This window comes from Medicago sativa, chromosome 6, assembly GCF_051527215.1.
Source record: "Medicago sativa cultivar Bolivia chromosome 6, Bolivia_mono, whole genome shotgun sequence".
NCBI classification, from domain to species: domain Eukaryota; kingdom Viridiplantae; phylum Streptophyta; class Magnoliopsida; order Fabales; family Fabaceae; genus Medicago; species Medicago sativa.
In genome coordinates this window covers 83,322,250-83,345,062 of record NC_140754.1, presented here as the reverse complement: position 1 = coordinate 83,345,062, position 22,813 = coordinate 83,322,250, and the positions used below count along the sequence as shown (strand labels likewise).

The 22,813-nt window shown below is 36.2% G+C and overlaps 2 protein-coding genes and 1 long non-coding RNA gene across 3 annotated transcripts; all 3 read right to left on the bottom strand.

Annotated features, from left to right (window-relative positions):
- Window positions 1-3,398: 3,398 nt before the first annotated feature.
- LOC146917454 (uncharacterized) lies at window positions 3,399-5,068 on the bottom strand. Its single transcript, XR_015015637.1, has 3 exons — window positions 4,411-5,068; window positions 3,981-4,301; window positions 3,399-3,792 (listed from the first exon to the last, which is right to left on the bottom strand). It is a non-coding gene; the product is annotated as an uncharacterized LOC146917454 (long non-coding RNA).
- Window positions 5,069-5,877: 809 nt separating this feature from the next.
- LOC146917453 (TMV resistance protein N-like) lies at window positions 5,878-10,705 on the bottom strand. The gene is made up of 3 exons (XM_085719289.1): window positions 10,414-10,705; window positions 6,754-7,533; window positions 5,878-6,668 (listed from the first exon to the last, which is right to left on the bottom strand). The coding sequence occupies exons 1-3, from the start codon at window positions 10,612-10,614 to the stop codon at window positions 6,045-6,047; spliced, it is 1,605 nt and encodes a 534-aa protein (XP_085575415.1). The 5' UTR covers window positions 10,615-10,705; the 3' UTR covers window positions 5,878-6,044.
- A 6,647-nt stretch (window positions 10,706-17,352) lies between these two features.
- On the bottom strand, window positions 17,353-22,194 carry LOC146917452 (TMV resistance protein N-like). Its single transcript, XM_085719291.1, has 3 exons — window positions 21,903-22,194; window positions 18,229-19,008; window positions 17,353-18,143 (listed from the first exon to the last, which is right to left on the bottom strand). The coding sequence occupies exons 1-3, from the start codon at window positions 22,101-22,103 to the stop codon at window positions 17,520-17,522; spliced, it is 1,605 nt and encodes a 534-aa protein (XP_085575417.1). The 5' UTR covers window positions 22,104-22,194; the 3' UTR covers window positions 17,353-17,519.
- Window positions 22,195-22,813: the final 619 nt, after the last annotated feature.

Below are 22,813 nucleotides of genomic sequence, written 5' to 3'. Positions count from 1 at the left end.
TACATATAAAATTACGTAATGACAAGATGTCATCACAACCCCAAACTTAAACCATTCCTTGTCCTCAAGGAATTTACTTGCAAAGCTGACAATCGACAGTGAAATAACAATTATCTGATCAAGCGTAATTTTATCAGTGGAATTTACTTTCTGAAGCTTCTTAAATCGTGTCACGTTTCTGATAAATCGTGACACGTTTTCTTTCTTTGTATTGTCTTCAGTTTTTCTGCTCTTTTGCTGCATAAGTCTCCTTGTGAACTCCATTTTTGTGCTAAAATACATATAAAATTACGTAATGACAATGGTGGAGGTAGAGGTAATGTTATTTTTGCGTGCTGTTATTTTTGCTAAAATCTTGTGACAGTTAAAGCATTCAGACTTTGACTTCTTACCACTCTTTCTCCGGTTACCTCTACCTCCACCATTCCCTCTTGAGGAATGGTAAAAATCGGGGCCCGATTTTGCGTGCTGTTATTTTTCAGAAACGTATTTTTAGGGCCAGATTTGGTACAATTTTATGGGAGTTTCTTTTACTATAAATATAGGCATTGTATCAGTGTAAACCTTGAGATAGAGGGGGCTGAAACAAGGGTTTAGAAAGGCAACAACAAAACTAGGGTTTGTATAGAGTTTGTCTCTTTGGAACAAACACTAGGTTTTGAGGGTTGATTCACCTTGGGAAACACTATTAGGATTGAGTCTCTTGGTTACGGGAAGAGGCTGGGTTTTGGGTAGAATTAGGCGGGAGACTTATTCTTGTAACCCATTGAAATCTCTTTGTAACGTTACTCATCATATAGTGGAACGGAGGGCTGCTCTCTCCCCCAGACTAGGTCAATTTGGACCGAACTGGGTAAACAGATTCTTTGTGTTCTCTCTTCTCTTTTTATCTCACTGTTGTTTTCTACTTTTGGCTTGTGATTATAACTATTCCATACACTTTGATTTTGGTTGCTTAATTATCCATTGCTCCACACATCAAGTTGTTATTGGTGTGAGTTTTTCATCGAATCCGCAACAATTGGCGCCCACCGTGGGGCAAGGGTCAAAGGATAATCAAGTACCATGGGTTCAAAGTGGGATATTGAGAAGTTTACCGGAGATAACGATTTTGGGTTATGGAAGGTAAAGATGGAAGCGGTGTTAATACAACAGAAGTGTGAGAAAGCTTTGAAGGGTGAAGGTTCGTTACCGGTCACCATGTCACGAGCGGAGAAGACCGAGATGATGGACAAGGCCAGGAGTGCCATTTTCTTGTGCCTCGGGGATAAAGTTTTGAGAGAAGTAGCAAAGGAACCAACCGCGGCATCGATGTGGGCAAAGTTGGAATCTTTGTATATGACAAAGTCTTTGGCTCATCGGCAATTCCTAAAGCAACAACTCTACTCATTCAAGATGGTGGAGTCAAAGGCCATCATGGAGCAACTTACAGAGTTCAACAAAATCCTTGATGACTTGGAGAATATTGAGGTGCAACTTGAGGATGAAGATAAAGCTATACTCTTGTTGTGTGCTCTACCGAAATCTTATGAATCGTTCAAAGATACCATGCTCTATGGCAAAGAAGGCGCTGTTACCTTGGAAGAAGTTCAAGCGGCTTTGAGAACCAAGGAGTTGACCAAGTCCAAGGACTTGAGAATTCATGAAAACGGTGAAGGCCTAAGTGTCTCAAGAGGGAATGGTGGAGGTAGAGATAACCGGAGAAAGAGTGGTAAGAAGTCAAAGTCTGAATGCTTTAACTGTCACAAGATGGGTCACTTCATGAAGGATTGTCCGGAGATTAATGGTAACTCCGCACAAATTGTCACTGAGGGTTATGAGGATGCAGGTGCTCTGATGGTGTGGTGTTGTTTGGAGGATGAAGGTGATGTTGGTCACCTTGAGAATGATGCCTAGTGGAGCGGTGATCGTCTGGAGAGACGTTAAACACTCAACATCAGCCTGGAGAGGCGGTGGTAAGAATACTCATGATCAGTCTGGAGAGGCGGAGGCAACAATACTCATGATCTACCTGTTGAGGTGGAGTTTCAAGGTTGAAGATATAGTGGGATGTACGCATTTGCTAGTTGAGGTAGAGTACGCTCAGCTTGAGGTGGAGTTGAACACACCGGTAATGGTACGACTATGGAGGACCTTGGGTGCTATATGGATAGCACAGCTTGCGGGATTACTCTAAAAGAAGGCCAAGGGTGATTGGATGCAAGGAGACCTTCAAGGAAACGGGAGATGTCCTGTGTTGAAGATGTCATGGTGAATGCTTGTGGGACTACCTAAAATACCTAGCGTAGTTAGACTACAAGGACCTTCGAGAAGGCGGAAGACATTCCGAGGGCTGAAGGGATGGGAGGTGTATACTTGTGGATTACTCTAAAAGCCAAGGGTGATTGGGAACAAGTAGATCTTCAAGGAAGCGGGAGATGTCTCGTGTTGAAGAGGTTATGGTAAAGGCTTGTGGAACTACCTAAAATTCCTGGCGTAGTTGGACTGCAAGTATCTTCGAGAAGGCAGAAGACATTCCGATGGCTGAAGAGGTTAGGGTGTAAACTTGTGGAGCTACTTGGTGTAGTGGGAACAAGGGAAAGAGCAGCAAGGTGTTGATGTTAAATGGGCATCATCACTAATTTGAAGTCAAGGTGGAGATTGTTGTGAAAGTGACTCAAAATTGGAGTTTGGAGGCCAAAAATTGATGTTTGCTGAAAGTACAAATCGGGGCCCGAATGGAAAAATCGGGGCCCGATTTTGGCTGTCTTTGAGAGCAGTTTGGTACTGGAAAAATCGGCGCCCGAATGGTAAAAATCGGGGCCCGATTTTGCGTGCTGTTATTTTTCAGAAACGTATTTTTTGGGCCAGATTTGGTACAATTTTATGGGAGTTTCTTTTACTATAAATATAGGCATTGTATCAGTGTAAACCTTGAGATAGAGGGGGCCGAAACAAGGGTTTAGAAAGGCAACAACAAAACTAGGGTTTGTATAGAGTTTGTCTCTTTGGAACAAACACTAGGTTTTGAGGGTTGATTCACCTTGGGAAACACTATTAGGATTGAGTCTCTTGGTTACGGGAAGAGGCTGGGTTTTGGGTAGAATTAGGCGGGAGACTTATTCTTGTAACCCATTGAAATCTCTTTGTAACGTTACTCATCATATAGTGGAACGGAGGGCTGCTCTCTCCCCCAGACTAGGTCAATTTGGACCGAACTGGGTAAACAGATTCTTTGTGTTCTCTCTTCTCTTTTTATTTCGCTGTTGTTTTCTACTTTTGGCTTGTGATTATAACTGTTCCATACACTTTGATTTTGGTTGCTTAATTATCCATTGCTCCACACATCAAGTTGTTATTGGTGTGAGTTTTTCATCGAATCCGCAACACTAATTACCAATTACAATATGTAACAGAGTGTACTTTAGGATTTACTTGTATTGTTGGAGTTCTGTGTTCATTACAAAATAGGCCTACATGACAAGATGATGAGTTGTATTGGATAGCAGTGTAAAACACCTTTACACCATCACTTTCCTTAGTCATTAAACTCCTGTAGTACAAATATGCCTTAATGAGATCACTTGGTGGAATATTTTCATATAGTTTACAAATCTACCAATTTTAATGAAACTTCTATGAGCAATCAAACCCCTTCTAAACAAAGTACAGAATGGTGAATGAACATTAGGGCAACCACCAGCTACACCCTTGGTAACATTCATAACATGCTTTGCAAGACTTGCTCCAATATTCTTGACTTTGTCCTTTAATTCAATGCTCTTTTTGCATCAATTACTCCAACTTTGGTCCCTATAAGAGCACATAAACTTTTCTCAATAACCACTTTAGGCCTCTAAAACAGAGGAAACTTAACATCAACTATAAGAACACATACTGAATGATTGGATTATACAAACAAAAAAAATGATTCTTTTCCTTTATAAAAAGCAAAATTTTTACTTGTTGGAATTCTGTGTTCACTGCACTTGTCTTCATACCTTGAATGATATTGTTGCTGTAGCTCATATTGTGACAAAAATACAGTTGGAAAATGGAAGGCTGAGTAAGAAGTCTCTCATTGAATAAAAATGTGAGTGGGGAACAACATAGGCGATCGACATACTCATTGTCTTAGGGTTTTGAGGTGAAGATGTTGCGCTCAAATTGCTTATGTTATTGCTCATGGCCTAATGGGAGATATCCTCCTATTTTTGCCCATATATCCGCCTATGTGGTGAATGGAAATCATCAACACCATCATCTATTTTTCTTCTGTTTTTATTAGGATTGGTGAATTGAATATCTTCCGTTTTATTATTCTGCTTGAAGACATGGATTCCAATTTCCATAAGGAGGTTCAAATAAGCTTCACTTCATTTTAAAAAAATGATTTTGTCTAATTAATATAAATAAGCTTCACTTGTTTACCTGATGCAATTACATCATTTTTTTGGCCCTTGGACTTGAGTGAAATTATATACTTTAAGGGTTTCACCAAGGATATGACCATACTACCATGCCTGAAATGAAAAAAGGTTAATTTAAGAACTGGTAGAACAACAAATCCTGTTCTGAAGAAAACAGATAAATAAAAACACACTGGAACACAAGCAATTGATCATAGTTTAGCCAATTATGTCTACATCTTCGAGAATATAGTAGCTGCTGTGATTTTATATTATTCAAACTTAAGATGACACCTTACAACTTGAGATTAAATACTACGATCCAATTTACAATTTTATCTTTGAACAACTACACTTGCTCGCGAGTGACTGCACACTTATCCGTAAATATGAGTCAGAACAAAAACTGCTTTTAGTAAATATAAATAAATAGCATCATTAAGTATAAAAAACCATGCAGTAAAGTCTTGCATAAATATCGAATTAGCCAATGGCTCAGATTAAGACTATATATGATGTAAAATCTTTTAGGAATATATCACCAATCCTTCACCAGCCATATCATTGGTAGCACTCATAATATGCTTTGCATGACTGGCTCCAATATTTGTAACTTTATCCTAGAATTCAATGCTCTTTGCAACAGTTACTCCATCTTTGGCAACTATAGGAGCATCAAAACTTTGTTTAATCACCACATTAGACCTCTAAAATAGAGGAAACTTAACATCAGCCAACTCATTTTGAATGATTGAATTATACAAACTCAAAATACACCGGCGTTACAAATCAAATTCAAGCTAATAATAATATAGATATGATTTATTACTTACTATTAAATGTATAGTTGCATTAAAGTACAATATTTGAAATTTAACAAGAAAGGTAAAGTAATCACTCATCATATAAAAATGTAATTTAACAGTTTAAAAGCACTGATTTCACTTTAAAATTCATTTTGCTATAAAATTAAGTGAATTGAAACATACACATGCAAAGGAGAGAAGTGTTAAATCATGTGCAATGCTTTGTAGGACAGTGGAGAGGGATAAGGGTCTAGGGATTACTTTAGTGTCTATTCGTTTAGAAATCTGAGCAACTATATAATTATGTATAAGCTTTTTCTATAACAAATGATACAATAAAGTTAAATTGTTTTCATGAGTTATAAGTTATTTTTATAAGCAATCTTGGACAGCTTATGGACATGTCATTAATATTTTCTATAAACTTTCTCAAACAAACTCAAAAGTGTTTATATAATTAGATAAACTCAAATAAGACAATTTAAAACGGATTATGTGAACTTCTCAATACACAACACTAATGGGGGCTAACCATAGAAATGACAAGTATAATTCTATAATACTACATTTTTCCACTCAATCTTCGAGGGATAGCAATCTATGTATGCATGTAATGAAAGCTATAATTCAGAAGTATTGCATATCATGAAACAAATCATAACTTAAAGTGCAGAGAGTAATCATTTGAAGAACATAAATAATAATGATAATATGTAACATAATAAATAAGCACACAATTAAAATTACATATTTACATTATTTGTGTTAACAACGTGGTCATTAAATTCATCATTCACAATATCATCCAATGAATGATTCCATTTATCTATGCTCTTGTGATTGGCCTGAACTATTGTGAATGGTGGTCGTCTTCATAACCAAGAACATCCTTATCATCATCATCAAGAACATCAATAACATCATAAAAGACATCATCATCAAGAACATCATCAACGTCATAAAAAAAATCACCACCATCATCATTATTTAATTTTATCTTTTCATAAGGATTGGTGAATTGAACATCATCCATGTTATTTTGCTGTTTGAAAAAATGGATTCCAATTTCTGTTAGTGGTTCCATGTTCCAATGTACCTCCTGATGTTCACATATAATCTCTGCATGATTCCAGTCATTTTCTAAATGTATGGAGTCCTTCATGAAGTGATGTTGATCAAGTTGTCTCAGATTTATGTCATACAAATATGTATGATGAGTCGACATTATAAAAAAATGCATATATAGACGATCATATTTATTGCCAATGATGATTAGAATGGGCATTGTGATAAAAAACTTCTTTCCCGTGGGCATTGCTGCAGCTGATTTAGTAGAAAAACAGAGCGCCATGGAAGGAAGCTTGTTACGAAACCAAAAAGAAATTGTATGTCCCATGTTTTGGTGATCAAACCACTCTGGAATCCTCACAAATCCTGAAAAACAAAATTTGGTTCCTCCAGCCTCATGCAGCTCCTGTCAGCCACAAATAAATCATAGAGTAAACAATCTTATAAAATATTAAGTCAAATACAAGGAAAACAAAAAAAATAAAAAAAACCTGATTCAATAGCATGTTTCTGCACATGGAAGTCAATGATTTGCAGTGTTTTGCAGACAATTCTTTTAAATTTGGTGGAATCCCTCTGATTTCTCGAAGGTACTTGCAATTATCCAATGTAAGAGACCATAAAAAGTGAAAATCTTTGATGCATTCTGGAAGAATTGTGAAATTGTTTCCTGATAGGTCTAAAGTTGTCACATTAGCAGACCACATGAAAAGTATTGGAAGAAATTCATCTGACAAGTTGCAATTTCCCAGTTTAATATATTTTGGGCTTGTAAACACCTTAGAACTCAATTTCTCATCCAGTTTGGGCAATATGCAACCATCAACAAAAATGCATGACAGATTTGGCATACTTAAAATGCTACTTGGCAACCTAAGCATTCCATTTCCTATTATAATTAAGTGACTAATCCCCGTGAGATTTTGAAATGAAACAGGCACTTTTTCAATGGAAGTGTCATTCAAATCAATACGTGTTATATTCTTCATCTCTCCTAATATTTCTGGAAAAGTCTTAAGACTCTGACAATATGAAAGCCCCAGTAGTTGAAGAGAGGTCAACTTCAAAGGTGGGAAACTCATAAGCTTGCTGCAACCAAAAGCGTTCAAGATTTCGAGTTTATTCAGTAACCCAACAGATTTGTGAATCTCAATTAAATTATTACAGCCTACAAATGAAAAGATTTCTAAATTTGGGAGATTGGAGACGTCGTGTATCCTTGTTAAAAATTGACATTTGTCTAGATTTAACTCTCTCATATTCACAAACATCTGCAAAATATAAGGCAAAAGAAAAAGAATTAGTGAATGAATGAGTATTCTTATATTTTATAAGACGAGGGACTGGGTGTGACCTTTGAATTTGGATGAGTTAGGCGAAGCATAAGATGGTACCCCTATACGAAAATTTACCAAAAATATAGAAGGACAAAAGAGATGAATCGGAAGATTATTCCACATTTTCATTTGACATTGTGCAAAAAAACACACATGAACCGTAATTCAATGTTTATATTCATAACCCACATTAAAGAGACTTCTTCTTTCTCTTCCTCCAAGAAATCGTTTGAATTTTTACTATTATATCTATAAGGAAAAGAAAAGTATGACTATTTAATAAATCAATGGATTTTGTCAAAAAAAATAAAATAATGGATTGTTTAGGAGAGTATTATTAGAAATCATGGAATCATAGGGAGAGAAGTCATAGATGTAAGCAAGATAGCAAGCATAAGAGTACTCATGAGGGAGATACTCAAAGGAACTCATTAGAGAATGAATAGATTGATAAAAGATGGATATGAGTACAATGGTGAAAGCTATTTATAGAGGTGAGTTAGTGTAACTAACTCCTAACTAACTTGCTTGCTCTCCAAGCTATCTAGATAACTTGCTCTCCAAGTTATCTTCACACTATTATTCTAATAGTCCCCCTCAAACTCAAAATGGGAAAACTCACCAATTTGAGTTTGAAATACAAAGAAAATTACAATTTATTCTTACTGAAGTAACTAAGTAAAATGGAGGGTAAAAACAAGTAAATGGAAATGGAAAAAAAAAATCAGCAAAGCTAATGAAGCCCGGTAATGGCCCAATTGAGAGCATTGAGAAATCTGGACAATCTGTGTAGCAACTTGGAAACACGTTTTAGCTTCTTCTTCTTCTTCCCAAAAATCCTCAACCAGCTTTTCCCAAAAATAACGATTGTGCAGAGCACAATTGTTCAAAAAAACAGCTTATTGAATCATGCTATTGAACCATAAACAACTTATCTCAAAAGCCCTTTTCTTGTTTGCTGAAAACAACTTTTCTAAACACGAAATTCAGAAACGCGATTCTTGTGATTATCAGAACACGATTCTGAACTGAATCAAAACCACTTGTAACAAACGTGTTCTTCCGAAAAGCACTTTTCCAAAATCCGATTCAAAATAACTTCTTCAAACACTGCTTATGTAAAGCTTCAGAACAGGAAACAAGAAACGCAATTCGATGCTGTAAACGCAATTTTCTGAAAGTGCTTCTTCAAACTCGACTGATGAATCTGAGATGATTGAAATGCGAATTCAAAAGGTAATTCTGGAAAAGTGATTCTGCAAATTGTATTTCCAAAGCGCACTACGCCAAAAACGCAATTCTACTGACACCTGAATTGGCCGTTGTCAACTTCTCAAAATCTCTCAATCTTGCCGGAAAACGGTTATCCAATGACTGATTTGATTCCGGCGAAATTAACAATCAACTACGAATTCTCCCTCTATCCCACGGTATCCACCACAAGCGGAAATGGAGTTGGCGGAGAACGATGAGAACAGAGAACAACAGCGAACACAAGAAAACTCTTCCACCGGGATCAAAATCGACAATTGATTCGTCGTGTAACTTGAAAAACATAAGCTGATTGTTGAAGGTAGAAACCAGTTGCTCAGTCTGTTTTCCGACGAACAACCACGAAGCCAAAAGCTTCACGGCGGCGACGCCGTAAACAGAGCTACACGATCTCACCGGTAATGTATCGATGAGAACCTCCGGCGCTGCAGAAACGACAAAATTAGAGGAATGATTCTCCAAGTCAGGTGCAAGAACGTCCAATTTCTCATCTTCTTGCGAATCAACGAACACACAATCGTTTTCTTTGACGATGTTGCAGCAAGGATCGACAATTACGCAAGAAATATCACCAATCTTGATGGAGAATCCATCGAATTTTGGTTCGATTGAAGGAGTAGAAATCAGAATGATTGGAGAATCGAAACTACCGAAAAGGATGCGAGAAGCGGAAGTTTCCTTGATCGCACAAGCAGAAGCAGCGTCATCGGAGTCTTCAACTTCAACAATGTCGGAAGCGGAAGCGGAAGCATCATCATCATCATCTTCCTCCCTTGGGTATCGCTCTGATACCATATTAGAAATCATGGAATCATAGGGAGAGAAGTCATAGATGCAAGCAAGATAGCAAGCATAAGAGTACTCATGAGGGAGATACTCAAAGGAACTCATTAGAGAATGAATAGATTGATAAAAGATGGATATGAGTACAATGGTGAGAGCTATTTATAGAGGTGAGTTAGTGTAACTAACTCCTAACTAACTTGCTTGCTCTCCAAGCTATCTAGATAACTTGCTCTCCAAGTTATCTTCACACTATTATTCTAATAAGTATTATATCTATACGACATTGACACTTATGCTTTTGGAGTTTGCCGAAAGTCAATGACTTGTGTTAACAGAATTGAGATGAAGAGATAAATGATTGACAATTACAAAGAAAAGATATACACATAAACTCGGGTGAAATAATATGAATTTTGACTGCTAAGATATGAGTTAAAAATACTCAAAAATAATTCATACTCTATATCATTATTCTAATTTTAGTTCCCAATTTTGGTTGTAATTAATTGATTTTATTCAATATTTTATTTAATCACATGCATTTATTAATTTTGACTTTAAATTGCCCCTATAATTTTGTTACCAAATATTTTAAATAATATAAAATTCTCATTTAATATATATATATATATATATATATATATATAAAATAAATTTTTGTGTCTCTAAAAATATAGCTTCTTGGGCTGCTGTTCCCTTTGCCCGTACTCGGGGCCACCCCTGACGAGGGAAAAAAATCATTACATTTACACATACCTTCATTGTGCCATGCAACTCAAATGATATAAAGTCACTTTGCTGTAGTTTGCATATAGAAAGCTTCTTTGGGCAAAAATCAGATGGTATGACCCGTGCAGGATATTTAGGCCATTCCAATACTCTCAAACTGTTAGGAAGATGTTTAGGACCTTTGGAAAATCTACCATTCTTAACAATAAGTGTTTTGAGGTTTTGCATCTTCTTGAGCTCATCTCCCTTCCATTCTATCACCTCTTTCTCAGATAACGGAAATTCCAAATATATAATTTCAATTTGACTTGATCCCTTAAAGTGCATAAAAAAAAACACAAATAAATCAAGATAACAAATAAACCATTCAAGGATAGGTTACAAATTGATATTAATAGTATTGGTAAAAACACAAAATCATCTATGTAGAACAATTCAATAGGTCTAAGTAGAAAGCTATGGTCAGTAGTCATTCATTCTCACAAAATCATATTTATATTTGATCAGGATATAAAAAGCATTAAGAACAATTGAATTGAATAAAGACTAGAATATCATTCACAATAAATAGAGTTTCACAACATAATATCTCAATTAGGGTTACAACGAATCATCTCAGACCTAACCTCTAATGGATTTAGCTACTCATAATAGTGTTTACAAATAACATAATCATTAGAGGTAATAAAACATACACAAAGTGGTTGGAAGATGAAGAAATCGTCCTCCTGGCCTTCCTTGCAGTTGCAAAATCGCACTTGACTCTCTAGAATTCGTAACCCTTGTTTTTGGAATAGACTTCAGCTTAAATAGGCACAGAATATTGCCCAAATCGTGTCACGTTTTAAGTGAATCGTGACACGTTTTTACCTTCTGGAGCAAGAAACTGAATTAGGGTTTCACCAAATCGTGTCACGTTTTACCAATCGTGACACGTTTTCATAATGTCGAACCAAACCTTTCTGAAGCTTCTTAAATCGTGTCACGTTTCTGATAAATCGTGACACGTTTTCTTTCTTTGTATTTTCTTCAGTTTTTCTGCTCTTTTGCTGCATAAGTCTCCTTGTGAACTCCATTTTTGTGCTAAAATACATATAAAATTACGTAATGACAAGATGTCATCACAACCCCAAACTTAAACCATTCCTTGTCCTCAAGGAATTTACTTGCAAAGCTGACAATCGACAGTGAAATAACAATTATCTGATCAAGCGTAATTTTATCAGTGGAATTTACTTTCTGAAGCTTCTTAAATCGTGTCACGTTTCTGATAAATCGTGACACGTTTTCTTTCTTTGTATTGTCTTCAGTTTTTCTGCTCTTTTGCTGCATAAGTCTCCTTGTGAACTCCATTTTTGTGCTAAAATACATATAAAATTACGTAATGACAATGGTGGAGGTAGAGGTAATGTTATTTTTGCGTGCTGTTATTTTTGCTAAAATCTTGTGACAGTTAAAGCATTCAGACTTTGACTTCTTACCACTCTTTCTCCGGTTACCTCTACCTCCACCATTCCCTCTTGAGGAATGGTAAAAATCGGGGCCCGATTTTGCGTGCTGTTATTTTTCAGAAACGTATTTTTAGGGCCAGATTTGGTACAATTTTATGGGAGTTTCTTTTACTATAAATATAGGCATTGTATCAGTGTAAACCTTGAGATAGAGGGGGCTGAAACAAGGGTTTAGAAAGGCAACAACAAAACTAGGGTTTGTATAGAGTTTGTCTCTTTGGAACAAACACTAGGTTTTGAGGGTTGATTCACCTTGGGAAACACTATTAGGATTGAGTCTCTTGGTTACGGGAAGAGGCTGGGTTTTGGGTAGAATTAGGCGGGAGACTTATTCTTGTAACCCATTGAAATCTCTTTGTAACGTTACTCATCATATAGTGGAACGGAGGGCTGCTCTCTCCCCCAGACTAGGTCAATTTGGACCGAACTGGGTAAACAGATTCTTTGTGTTCTCTCTTCTCTTTTTATCTCACTGTTGTTTTCTACTTTTGGCTTGTGATTATAACTATTCCATACACTTTGATTTTGGTTGCTTAATTATCCATTGCTCCACACATCAAGTTGTTATTGGTGTGAGTTTTTCATCGAATCCGCAACAATTGGCGCCCACCGTGGGGCAAGGGTCAAAGGATAATCAAGTACCATGGGTTCAAAGTGGGATATTGAGAAGTTTACCGGAGATAACGATTTTGGGTTATGGAAGGTAAAGATGGAAGCGGTGTTAATACAACAGAAGTGTGAGAAAGCTTTGAAGGGTGAAGGTTCGTTACCGGTCACCATGTCACGAGCGGAGAAGACCGAGATGATGGACAAGGCCAGGAGTGCCATTTTCTTGTGCCTCGGGGATAAAGTTTTGAGAGAAGTAGCAAAGGAACCAACCGCGGCATCGATGTGGGCAAAGTTGGAATCTTTGTATATGACAAAGTCTTTGGCTCATCGGCAATTCCTAAAGCAACAACTCTACTCATTCAAGATGGTGGAGTCAAAGGCCATCATGGAGCAACTTACAGAGTTCAACAAAATCCTTGATGACTTGGAGAATATTGAGGTGCAACTTGAGGATGAAGATAAAGCTATACTCTTGTTGTGTGCTCTACCGAAATCTTATGAATCGTTCAAAGATACCATGCTCTATGGCAAAGAAGGCGCTGTTACCTTGGAAGAAGTTCAAGCGGCTTTGAGAACCAAGGAGTTGACCAAGTCCAAGGACTTGAGAATTCATGAAAACGGTGAAGGCCTAAGTGTCTCAAGAGGGAATGGTGGAGGTAGAGATAACCGGAGAAAGAGTGGTAAGAAGTCAAAGTCTGAATGCTTTAACTGTCACAAGATGGGTCACTTCATGAAGGATTGTCCGGAGATTAATGGTAACTCCGCACAAATTGTCACTGAGGGTTATGAGGATGCAGGTGCTCTGATGGTGTGGTGTTGTTTGGAGGATGAAGGTGATGTTGGTCACCTTGAGAATGATGCCTAGTGGAGCGGTGATCGTCTGGAGAGACGTTAAACACTCAACATCAGCCTGGAGAGGCGGTGGTAAGAATACTCATGATCAGTCTGGAGAGGCGGAGGCAACAATACTCATGATCTACCTGTTGAGGTGGAGTTTCAAGGTTGAAGATATAGTGGGATGTACGCATTTGCTAGTTGAGGTAGAGTACGCTCAGCTTGAGGTGGAGTTGAACACACCGGTAATGGTACGACTATGGAGGACCTTGGGTGCTATATGGATAGCACAGCTTGCGGGATTACTCTAAAAGAAGGCCAAGGGTGATTGGATGCAAGGAGACCTTCAAGGAAACGGGAGATGTCCTGTGTTGAAGATGTCATGGTGAATGCTTGTGGGACTACCTAAAATACCTAGCGTAGTTAGACTACAAGGACCTTCGAGAAGGCGGAAGACATTCCGAGGGCTGAAGGGATGGGAGGTGTATACTTGTGGATTACTCTAAAAGCCAAGGGTGATTGGGAACAAGTAGATCTTCAAGGAAGCGGGAGATGTCTCGTGTTGAAGAGGTTATGGTAAAGGCTTGTGGAACTACCTAAAATTCCTGGCGTAGTTGGACTGCAAGTATCTTCGAGAAGGCAGAAGACATTCCGATGGCTGAAGAGGTTAGGGTGTAAACTTGTGGAGCTACTTGGTGTAGTGGGAACAAGGGAAAGAGCAGCAAGGTGTTGATGTTAAATGGGCATCATCACTAATTTGAAGTCAAGGTGGAGATTGTTGTGAAAGTGACTCAAAATTGGAGTTTGGAGGCCAAAAATTGATGTTTGCTGAAAGTACAAATCGGGGCCCGAATGGAAAAATCGGGGCCCGATTTTGGCTGTCTTTGAGAGCAGTTTGGTACTGGAAAAATCGGCGCCCGAATGGTAAAAATCGGGGCCCGATTTTGCGTGCTGTTATTTTTCAGAAACGTATTTTTTGGGCCAGATTTGGTACAATTTTATGGGAGTTTCTTTTACTATAAATATAGGCATTGTATCAGTGTAAACCTTGAGATAGAGGGGGCCGAAACAAGGGTTTAGAAAGGCAACAACAAAACTAGGGTTTGTATAGAGTTTGTCTCTTTGGAACAAACACTAGGTTTTGAGGGTTGATTCACCTTGGGAAACACTATTAGGATTGAGTCTCTTGGTTACGGGAAGAGGCTGGGTTTTGGGTAGAATTAGGCGGGAGACTTATTCTTGTAACCCATTGAAATCTCTTTGTAACGTTACTCATCATATAGTGGAACGGAGGGCTGCTCTCTCCCCCAGACTAGGTCAATTTGGACCGAACTGGGTAAACAGATTCTTTGTGTTCTCTCTTCTCTTTTTATTTCGCTGTTGTTTTCTACTTTTGGCTTGTGATTATAACTGTTCCATACACTTTGATTTTGGTTGCTTAATTATCCATTGCTCCACACATCAAGTTGTTATTGGTGTGAGTTTTTCATCGAATCCGCAACACTAATTACCAATTACAATATGTAACAGAGTGTACTTTAGGATTTACTTGTATTGTTGGAGTTCTGTGTTCATTACAAAATAGGCCTACATGACAAGATGATGAGTTGTATTGGATAGCAGTGTAAAACACCTTTACACCATCACTTTCCTTAGTCATTAAACTCCTGTAGTACAAATATGCCTTAATGAGATCACTTGGTGGAATATTTTCATATAGTTTACAAATCTACCAATTTTAATGAAACTTCTATGAGCAATCAAACCCCTTCTAAACAAAGTACAGAATGGTGAATGAACATTAGGGCAACCACCAGCTACACCCTTGGTAACATTCATAACATGCTTTGCAAGACTTGCTCCAATATTCTTGACTTTGTCCTTTAATTCAATGCTCTTTTTGCATCAATTACTCCAACTTTGGTCCCTATAAGAGCACATAAACTTTTCTCAATAACCACTTTAGGCCTCTAAAACAGAGGAAACTTAACATCAACTATAAGAACACATACTGAATGATTGGATTATACAAACAAAAAAAATGATTCTTTTCCTTTATAAAAAGCAAAATTTTTACTTGTTGGAATTCTGTGTTCACTGCACTTGTCTTCATACCTTGAATGATATTGTTGCTGTAGCTCATATTGTGACAAAAATACAGTTGGAAAATGGAAGGCTGAGTAAGAAGTCTCTCATTGAATAAAAATGTGAGTGGGGAACAACATAGGCGATCGACATACTCATTGTCTTAGGGTTTTGAGGTGGAGATGTTGCGCTCAAATTGCTTATGTTATTGCTCATGGCCTAATGGGAGATATCCTCCTATTTTTGCCCATATATCCGCCTATGTGGTGAATGGAAATCATCAACACCATCATCTATTTTTCTTCTGTTTTTATTAGGATTGGTGAATTGAATATCTTCCGTTTTATTATTCTGCTTGAAGACATGGATTCCAATTTCCATAAGGAGGTTCAAATAAGCTTCACTTCATTTTAAAAAAATGATTTTGTCTAATTAATATAAATAAGCTTCACTTGTTTACCTGATGCAATTACATCATTTTTTTGGCCCTTGGACTTGAGTGAAATTATATACTTTAAGGGTTTCACCAAGGATATGACCATACTACCATGCCTGAAATGAAAAAAGGTTAATTTAAGAACTGGTAGAACAACAAATCCTGTTCTGAAGAAAACAGATAAATAAAAACACACTGGAACACAAGCAATTGATCATAGTTTAGCCAATTATGTCTACATCTTCGAGAATATAGTAGCTGCTGTGATTTTATATTATTCAAACTTAAGATGACACCTTACAACTTGAGATTAAATACTACGATCCAATTTACAATTTTATCTTTGAACAACTACACTTGCTCGCGAGTGACTGCACACTTATCCGTAAATATGAGTCAGAACAAAAACTGCTTTTAGTAAATATAAATAAATAGCATCATTAAGTATAAAAAACCATGCAGTAAAGTCTTGCATAAATATCGAATTAGCCAATGGCTCAGATTAAGACTATATATGATGTAAAATCTTTTAGGAATATATCACCAATCCTTCACCAGCCATATCATTGGTAGCACTCATAATATGCTTTGCATGACTGGCTCCAATATTTGTAACTTTATCCTAGAATTCAATGCTCTTTGCAACAGTTACTCCATCTTTGGCAACTATAGGAGCATCAAAACTTTGTTTAATCACCACATTAGACCTCTAAAATAGAGGAAACTTAACATCAGCCAACTCATTTTGAATGATTGAATTATACAAACTCAAAATACACCGGCGTTACAAATCAAATTCAAGCTAATAATAATATAGATATGATTTATTACTTACTATTAAATGTATAGTTGCATTAAAGTACAATATTTGAAATTTAACAAGAAAGGTAAAGTAATCACTCATCATATAAAAATGTAATTTAACAGTTTAAAAGCACTGATTTCACTTTAAAATTCATTTTGCTATAAAATTAAGTGAATTGAAACATACACATGCAAAGGAGAGAAGTGTTAAATCATGTGCAATGCTTTGTAGGACAGTGGAGAGGGATAAGGGTCTAGGGATTACTTTAGTGTCTATTCGTTTAGAAATCTGAGCAACTATATAATTATGTATAAGCTTTTTCTATAACAAATGATACAATAAAGTTAAATTGTTTTCATGAGTTATAAGTTATTTTTATAAGCAATCTTGGACAGCTTATGGACATGTCATTAATATTTTCTATAAACTTTCTCAAACAAACTCAAAAGTGTTTATATAATTAGATAAACTCAAATAAGACAATTTAAAACGGATTATGTGAACTTCTCAATACACAACACTAATGGGGGCTAACCATAGAAATGACAAGTATAATTCTATAATACTACATTTTTCCACTCAATCTTCGAGGGATAGCAATCTATGTATGCATGTAATGAAAGCTATAATTCAGAAGTATTGCATATCATGAAACAAATCATAACTTAAAGTGCAGAGAGTAATCATTTGAAGAACATAAATAATAATGATAATATGTAACATAATAAATAAGCACACAATTAAAATTACATATTTACATTATTTGTGTTAACAACGTGGTCATTAAATTCATCATTCACAATATCATCCAATGAATGATTCCATTTATCTATGCTCTTGTGATTGGCCTGAACTATTGTGAATGGTGGTCGTCTTCATAACCAAGAACATCCTTATCATCATCATCAAGAACATCAATAACATCATAAAAGACATCATCATCAAGAACATCATCAACGTCATAAAAAAAATCACCACCATCATCATTATTTAATTTTATCTTTTCATAAGGATTGGTGAATTGAACATCATCCATGTTATTTTGCTGTTTGAAAAAATGGATTCCAATTTCTGTTAGTGGTTCCATGTTCCAATGTACCTCCTGATGTTCACATATAATCTCTGCATGATTCCAGTCATTTTCTAAATGTATGGAGTCCTTCATGAAGTGATGTTGATCAAGTTGTCTCAGATTTATGTCATACAAATATGTATGATGAGTCGACATTATAAAAAAATGCATATATAGACGATCATATTTATTGCCAATGATGATTAGAATGGGCATTGTGATAAAAAACTTCTTTCCCGTGGGCATTGCTGCAGCTGATTTAGTAGAAAAACAGAGCGCCATGGAAGGAAGCTTGTTACGAAACCAAAAAGAAATTGTATGTCCCATGTTTTGGTGATCAAACCACTCTGGAATCCTCACAAATCCTGAAAAACAAAATTTGGTTCCTCCAGCCTCATGCAGCTCCTGTCAGCCACAAATAAATCATAGAGTAAACAATCTTATAAAATATTAAGTCAAATACAAGGAAAACAAAAAAAATAAAAAAAACCTGATTCAATAGCATGTTTCTGCACATGGAAGTCAATGATTTGCAGTGTTTTGCAGACAATTCTTTTAAATTTGGTGGAATCCCTCTGATTTCTCGAAGGTACTTGCAATTATCCAATGTAAGAGACCATAAAAAGTGAAAATCTTTGATGCATTCTGGAAGAATTGTGAAATTGTTTCCTGATAGGTCTAAAGTTGTCACATTAGCAGACCACATGAAAAGTATTGGAAGAAATTCATCTGACAAGTTGCAATTTCCCAGTTTAATATATTTTGGGCTTGTAAACACCTTAGAACTCAATTTCTCATCCAGTTTGGGCAATATGCAACCATCAACAAAAATGCATGACAGATTTGGCATACTTAAAATGCTACTTGGCAACCTAAGCATTCCATTTCCTATTATAATTAAGTGACTAATCCCCGTGAGATTTTGAAATGAAACAGGCACTTTTTCAATGGAAGTGTCATTCAAATCAATACGTGTTATATTCTTCATCTCTCCTAATATTTCTGGAAAAGTCTTAAGACTCTGACAATATGAAAGCCCCAGTAGTTGAAGAGAGGTCAACTTCAAAGGTGGGAAACTCATAAGCTTGCTGCAACCAAAAGCGTTCAAGATTTCGAGTTTATTCAGTAACCCAACAGATTTGTGAATCTCAATTAAATTATTACAGCCTACAAATGAAAAGATTTCTAAATTTGGGAGATTGGAGACGTCGTGTATCCTTGTTAAAAATTGACATTTGTCTAGATTTAACTCTCTCATATTCACAAACATCTGCAAAATATAAGGCAAAAGAAAAAGAATTAGTGAATGAATGAGTATTCTTATATTTTATAAGACGAGGGACTGGGTGTGACCTTTGAATTTGGATGAGTTAGGCGAAGCATAAGATGGTACCCCTATACGAAAATTTACCAAAAATATAGAAGGACAAAAGAGATGAATCGGAAGATTATTCCACATTTTCATTTGACATTGTGCAAAAAAACACACATGAACCGTAATTCAATGTTTATATTCATAACCCACATTAAAGAGACTTCTTCTTTCTCTTCCTCCAAGAAATCGTTTGAATTTTTACTATTATATCTATAAGGAAAAGAAAAGTATGACTATTTAATAAATCAATGGATTTTGTCAAAAAAAATAAAATAATGGATTGTTTAGGAGAGTATTATTAGAAATCATGGAATCATAGGGAGAGAAGTCATAGATGTAAGCAAGATAGCAAGCATAAGAGTACTCATGAGGGAGATACTCAAAGGAACTCATTAGAGAATGAATAGATTGATAAAAGATGGATATGAGTACAATGGTGAAAGCTATTTATAGAGGTGAGTTAGTGTAACTAACTCCTAACTAACTTGCTTGCTCTCCAAGCTATCTAGATAACTTGCTCTCCAAGTTATCTTCACACTATTATTCTAATAGTCCCCCTCAAACTCAAAATGGGAAAACTCACCAATTTGAGTTTGAAATACAAAGAAAATTACAATTTATTCTTACTGAAGTAACTAAGTAAAATGGAGGGTAAAAACAAGTAAATGGAAATGGAAAAAAAAAATCAGCAAAGCTAATGAAGCCCGGTAATGGCCCAATTGAGAGCATTGAGAAATCTGGACAATCTGTGTAGCAACTTGGAAACACGTTTTAGCTTCTTCTTCTTCTTCCCAAAAATCCTCAACCAGCTTTTCCCAAAAATAACGATTGTGCAGAGCACAATTGTTCAAAAAAACAGCTTATTGAATCATGCTATTGAACCATAAACAACTTATCTCAAAAGCCCTTTTCTTGTTTGCTGAAAACAACTTTTCTAAACACGAAATTCAGAAACGCGATTCTTGTGATTATCAGAACACGATTCTGAACTGAATCAAAACCACTTGTAACAAACGTGTTCTTCCGAAAAGCACTTTTCCAAAATCCGATTCAAAATAACTTCTTCAAACACTGCTTATGTAAAGCTTCAGAACAGGAAACAAGAAACACAATTCGATGCTGTAAACGCAATTTTCTGAAAGTGCTTCTTCAAACTCGACTGATGAATCTGAGATGATTGAAATGCGAATTCAAAAGGTAATTCTGGAAAAGTGATTCTGCAAATTGTATTTCCAAAGCGCACTACGCCAAAAACGCAATTCTACTGACACCTGAATTGGCCGTTGTCAACTTCTCAAAATCTCTCAATCTTGCCGGAAAACGGTTATCCAATGACTGATTTGATTCCGGCGAAATTAACAATCAACTACGAATTCTCCCTCTATCCCACGGTATCCACCACAAGCGGAAATGGAGTTGGCGGAGAACGATGAGAACAGAGAACAACAGCGAACACAAGAAAACTCTTCCACCGGGATCAAAATCGACAATTGATTCGTCGTGTAACTTGAAAAACATAAGCTGATTGTTGAAGGTAGAAACCAGTTGCTCAGTCTGTTTTCCGACGAACAACCACGAAGCCAAAAGCTTCACGGCGGCGACGCCGTAAACAGAGCTACACGATCTCACCGGTAATGTATCGATGAGAACCTCCGGCGCTGCAGAAACGACAAAATTAGAGGAATGATTCTCCAAGTCAGGTGCAAGAACGTCCAATTTCTCATCTTCTTGCGAATCAACGAACACACAATCGTTTTCTTTGACGATGTTGCAGCAAGGATCGACAATTACGCAAGAAATATCACCAATCTTGATGGAGAATCCATCGAATTTTGGTTCGATTGAAGGAGTAGAAATCAGAATGATTGGAGAATCGAAACTACCGAAAAGGATGCGAGAAGCGGAAGTTTCCTTGATCGCACAAGCAGAAGCAGCGTCATCGGAGTCTTCAACTTCAACAATGTCGGAAGCGGAAGCGGAAGCATCATCATCATCATCTTCCTCCCTTGGGTATCGCTCTGATACCATATTAGAAATCATGGAATCATAGGGAGAGAAGTCATAGATGCAAGCAAGATAGCAAGCATAAGAGTACTCATGAGGGAGATACTCAAAGGAACTCATTAGAGAATGAATAGATTGATAAAAGATGGATATGAGTACAATGGTGAGAGCTATTTATAGAGGTGAGTTAGTGTAACTAACTCCTAACTAACTTGCTTGCTCTCCAAGCTATCTAGATAACTTGCTCTCCAAGTTATCTTCACACTATTATTCTAATAAGTATTATATCTATACGACATTGACACTTATGCTTTTGGAGTTTGCCGAAAGTCAATGACTTGTGTTAACAGAATTGAGATGAAGAGATAAATGATTGACAATTACAAAGAAAAGATATACACATAAACTCGGGTGAAATAATATGAATTTTGACTGCTAAGATATGAGTTAAAAATACTCAAAAATAATTCATACTCTATATCATTATTCTAATTTTAGTTCCCAATTTTGGTTGTAATTAATTGATTTTATTCAATATTTTATTTAATCACATGCATTTATTAATTTTGACTTTAAATTGCCCCTATAATTTTGTTACCAAATATTTTAAATAATATAAAATTCTCATTTAATATATATATATATATATATATATATATATATATATATATATATAAAATAAATTTTTGTGTCTCTAAAAATATAGCTTCTTGGGCTGCTGTTCCCTTTGCCCGTACTCGGGGCCACCCCTGACGAGGGAAAAAAATCATTACATTTACACATACCTTCATTGTGCCATGCAACTCAAATGATATAAAGTCACTTTGCTGTAGTTTGCATATAGAAAGCTTCTTTGGGCAAAAATCAGATGGTATGACCCGTGCAGGATATTTAGGCCATTCCAATACTCTCAAACTGTTAGGAAGATGTTTAGGACCTTTGGAAAATCTACCATTCTTAACAATAAGTGTTTTGAGGTTTTGCATCTTCTTGAGCTCATCTCCCTTCCATTCTATCACCTCTTTCTCAGATAACGGAAATTCCAAATATATAATTTCAATTTGACTTGATCCCTTAAAGTGCATAAAAAAAAACACAAATAAATCAAGATAACAAATAAACCATTCAAGGATAGGTTACAAATTGATATTAATAGTATTGGTAAAAACACAAAATCATCTATGTAGAACAATTCAATAGGTCTAAGTAGAAAGCTATGGTCAGTAGTCATTCATTCTCACAAAATCATATTTATATTTGATCAGGATATAAAAAGCATTAAGAACAATTGAATTGAATAAAGACTAGAATATCATTCACAATAAATAGAGTTTCACAACATAATATCTCAATTAGGGTTACAACGAATCATCTCAGACCTAACCTCTAATGGATTTAGCTACTCATAATAGTGTTTACAAATAACATAATCATTAGAGGTAATAAAACATACACAAAGTGGTTGGAAGATGAAGAAATCGTCCTCCTGGCCTTCCTTGCAGTTGCAAAATCGCACTTGACTCTCTAGAATTCGTAACCCTTGTTTTTGGAATAGACTTCAGCTTAAATAGGCACAGAATATTGCCCAAATCGTGTCACGTTTTAAGTGAATCGTGACACGTTTTTACCTTCTGGAGCAAGAAACTGAATTAGGGTTTCACCAAATCGTGTCACGTTTTACCAATCGTGACACGTT

Bases quoted from the DNA above. Each gene is read 5' to 3' on its own strand.
- LOC146917453 (XM_085719289.1), bottom strand. From the start codon at position 10,614: ATGCAAAACCTCAAAACACTTATTGTTAAGAATGGTAGATTTTCCAAA. The intron at 7,534-10,413 runs GTATGTGTAAAT...TATATTTTGCAG, and splicing joins AGTTGCATGGCACAATGAAG to ATGTTTGTGAATATGAGAGA. The intron at 6,669-6,753 runs GTTTTTTTTATT...TGTGGCTGACAG, and splicing joins GAAACATGCTATTGAATCAG to GAGCTGCATGAGGCTGGAGG.
- LOC146917452 (XM_085719291.1), bottom strand. From the start codon at position 22,103: ATGCAAAACCTCAAAACACTTATTGTTAAGAATGGTAGATTTTCCAAA. The intron at 19,009-21,902 runs GTATGTGTAAAT...TATATTTTGCAG, and splicing joins AGTTGCATGGCACAATGAAG to ATGTTTGTGAATATGAGAGA. The intron at 18,144-18,228 runs GTTTTTTTTATT...TGTGGCTGACAG, and splicing joins GAAACATGCTATTGAATCAG to GAGCTGCATGAGGCTGGAGG.